The following is a 3,109-nucleotide window of genomic DNA, read 5'->3' on the forward strand; positions in this document are numbered from 1 at the left end:
AAAATAAAAATAAAAAAGAAGTGAAAAAAATTTTTTGGAAAAAAAAAATAAATACCCACTGTGTTTTTACAGCACTCCTAGCATCTATTCCTGGCTAACATCTGTATTTACTATGTTTAGTATTTCACTTGGAAATATTCAGCCCTCAATAGTGATTTTAAGGGGAAGTGAAGGGAGTACTTAGCAATTTATTTTCAAGCCAGTACATTCAGTGAAGAATTAACTTGTTATTGGTATTACTAATGACAGCGATCTAATTCCACATATGTAAGCAGATATATACTCTTCTTGAGAAGAGTATAGCTCAAAGGAGGAAAATTAATTACCTTAATTAAAATTTTTTATTTATTTTATATTCATGAGTGTTTTGCTTATATGTACATCTCTGTAGTGCAAGCATGCACAGTGCCCTTGGAGGCCAGAAGACAGTGTCATATCCCCCAGGACTGGAGTTATGTAGATGGTTGTGAGTCGCTGGGTGGGTGCTGGGATTTGAACCTGGGTCCTCTGAAAGAGCAGCTAGTACTTTTAATCACTGAACCATCTCTCTAGTCTCCACATTATTCCTCTTCATTGTTCTGTTATTCAAAGACTTGTGTCTTTTTCTAGCTGGCAATATTCAGCTTCTTTTTAATACAAGCAGCCTATATCAAAGCAAAGAAGTTAGGACATCAGCTGTAAACATGGGACCTTTTCCATAAACTACAGGAACTCAGGTGAACTCACCAAGCCAACTACTTTGCACAAATTCTCTGTACATGGCCAGCCCAGGAGAAACACAAAACACACACACACACACACACACACACACACACACACACTCATGTATGCACGCTCAAATCTTTCTTTCTTTCTTTCTTTTTTTTTTGGTTTTTCGAGACAAGGTTTCTCTGTGGTTTTGGAGCCTGTCCTGGAACTAGCTGTTGTAGACCAGGCTGGTCTCGAACTCACAGAGATCCGCCTGCCTCTGCCTCCCGAGTGCTGGGATTAAAGGCGTGCACCACCACCGCCCAGCTCAAATCTTTCTTTGTAAGAAAACATCTCTGACTTCTCAAGAATAGACTTAGACTCAGGATAGGTTTTCTCATGATAGTCTGGAGATCCAGCATAGGCAAAGTGGAATATTAAGTTCATGATAAACTAATAAATGAGAGAGTGAATGAGCATGTATGAGTGAGTTCAAGAATAAAAGAATAGACAATAAACAAATCCATGCAAAAATCCCTTGCACCTGGCTGTACAATGCTTTGCTGCCCTCCCGTCACCTGCATCTGTTCTGTCTGCCCTTGCAGAATGACAACTTCTAAGCATGAAACCTCCATCTTCAGATGAGTTGAATTTCTAGTGAGAGCTAAAGGTTTTCTTTCCCTGTTGGCCTTCCCCAGATGGTGTTAGTGAGTGAGGCTGATTTTCCTCACTCTTTGAGCTCAGATGTGTCAGGAGCTAGCCTCCCTTCATCTTTAGTCACCAGAAAGCAACTGTGCCCATCCAGTGGCTCCCTAACCTCCAGGGGACATGTCCTCACACACTCACCTCCTGAAACGTGATGGTGAATGGAGAGCGGAAAGGGACCTGAAGCCCAGGACTCAGACACTATTGCTACATGAAGCACATGTTTATTAGGGTATCTAGGCAACAGGCATAGAGAGAGGTAAACAAACAAATGAGGCACCGGCTCTGAGTAGAGACCTACAAGCCTGCTACTCTGTTGTCGTGTGATGCAGAATGGATGAGGCCTTCATTATGATCAATGAAGAGGCTGGAGATACTGAATTTTCTCTCATGCCCACTTGGGAGGCATCAGAATAGGATATAAATGAAGCCTTGAAGAAAACAAAAGAGCATATGTAATGAGTTGCATGAGGAGTCTTACAGTACTGCTCCATTGGAAATAGGTAGAGAGAGGGGGAAATCTTGGAGCCAGTGGGGATAGGAGGAAGACAAGGCTCCATCTAGTAGCCTGGATGGTAGGCAGGTGGTGGCTGCCAGTCCATCCTCACTTCTGTTTGCACTTAGGGTCTTGCTGGGTAGAAGGGCACTTCTGCTGAGCTGGGCTCTTCGGCGGGCATTGTTTCTTAGCCTGAGGAGCACATGGATCCTTGGTTTTGGGCACACATGCCTCTTGACATTTGGTAGGAGGTGGCTGACAGGGCTGCTTCACTTGCTGCTGCGCTTGTGGTGTGCACTGCTGCTGCTGCTGCTGCTGCTGGGAAGGCATGCTCCAGGAGAAGCTGAGTCTGCAGGAGATCCATGAAGACACAGTGAGGAGGGCCCCGCATGCATCCTCCCATCTGTCTCCTCAAGGGGTATTTTCCACCAATAGTCAAAGATGATGAACAACCTCAGCTAATGAACTACTCACCTACCTATACTGTGACATTCCTTTCTCACTGTCTTCTTTCGGTGCTGCTCTGAGTTCCTATCTGCCTTCATCTTCCCATGGACTTTGGACTTAACTGAATTCATGATTGTTTTATCAGTCTAATTAAGAATTAGAAAGAATATTGAGTAGAAGATTAAAAAGAAGCTCAGACAGCTTATGAATTCAAAGTGTGCGTCTGGGTAATGCCGGTTGGCTAAGTTAGGTGAGCAGTGTCTGTTTCCGAGAAACGGTGTCATGGCATGTGATCGATGGGTCTGGAGAATGAGTGGACCACTAACAGAAAGCTCAGAGTTCTAGTCCCCGCTCAACATTAATATGCTAATCATAGGATATGGATGTCGGATAGAGGTTCCGGCCCTTCGTGGAGAGCAGGGGAACACATGGCTTCAATGCATGTTTTATCAGGAAGGATCTGATCTACCACTGATCAAATCTACCGCTGACTGGCCAGACATACTTCTGTGCCCTTTATAGATGCTATGTGCCTGGCAGGTCTCTGTCTTTCTTCCCAGGTAGAGTTCCTCCCATTGTACATTATAAATAGAGGAATAGGTCCTGGGAAGTAGGGCAGCGGGATAAGAAGTGTAAGACACAGAGTGTTATAGTCTGAAACCCAGCATTCAACACACCGTTCTGTAAGTCTGAGAGCAAAGCTTTATATTTGCTGGGGCTGCCAACCAGAAGATGAGAGCATGAGCATGCTTTAGAGTTATTAAGAAATGCCAC

At 44.0% G+C, this 3,109-nt stretch overlaps 1 protein-coding gene across 1 annotated transcript; it reads right to left on the reverse strand.

Annotated features, from left to right (window-relative positions):
- Positions 1 to 1,996: 1,996 nt before the first annotated feature.
- On the reverse strand, positions 1,997 to 2,218 carry Sprr4 (small proline rich protein 4). Its single transcript, XM_013353771.1, has one exon. It carries the CDS (start codon positions 2,216 to 2,218, stop codon positions 1,997 to 1,999), a length of 222 nt encoding a protein of 73 aa, XP_013209225.1.
- Between the last annotated feature and the right edge of the window lie 891 nt (positions 2,219 to 3,109).

This window comes from Microtus ochrogaster, unplaced genomic scaffold (assembly GCF_000317375.1).
Source record: "Microtus ochrogaster isolate Prairie Vole_2 unplaced genomic scaffold, MicOch1.0 UNK16, whole genome shotgun sequence".
Classification (NCBI taxonomy): Eukaryota; Metazoa; Chordata; class Mammalia; order Rodentia; family Cricetidae; genus Microtus; species Microtus ochrogaster.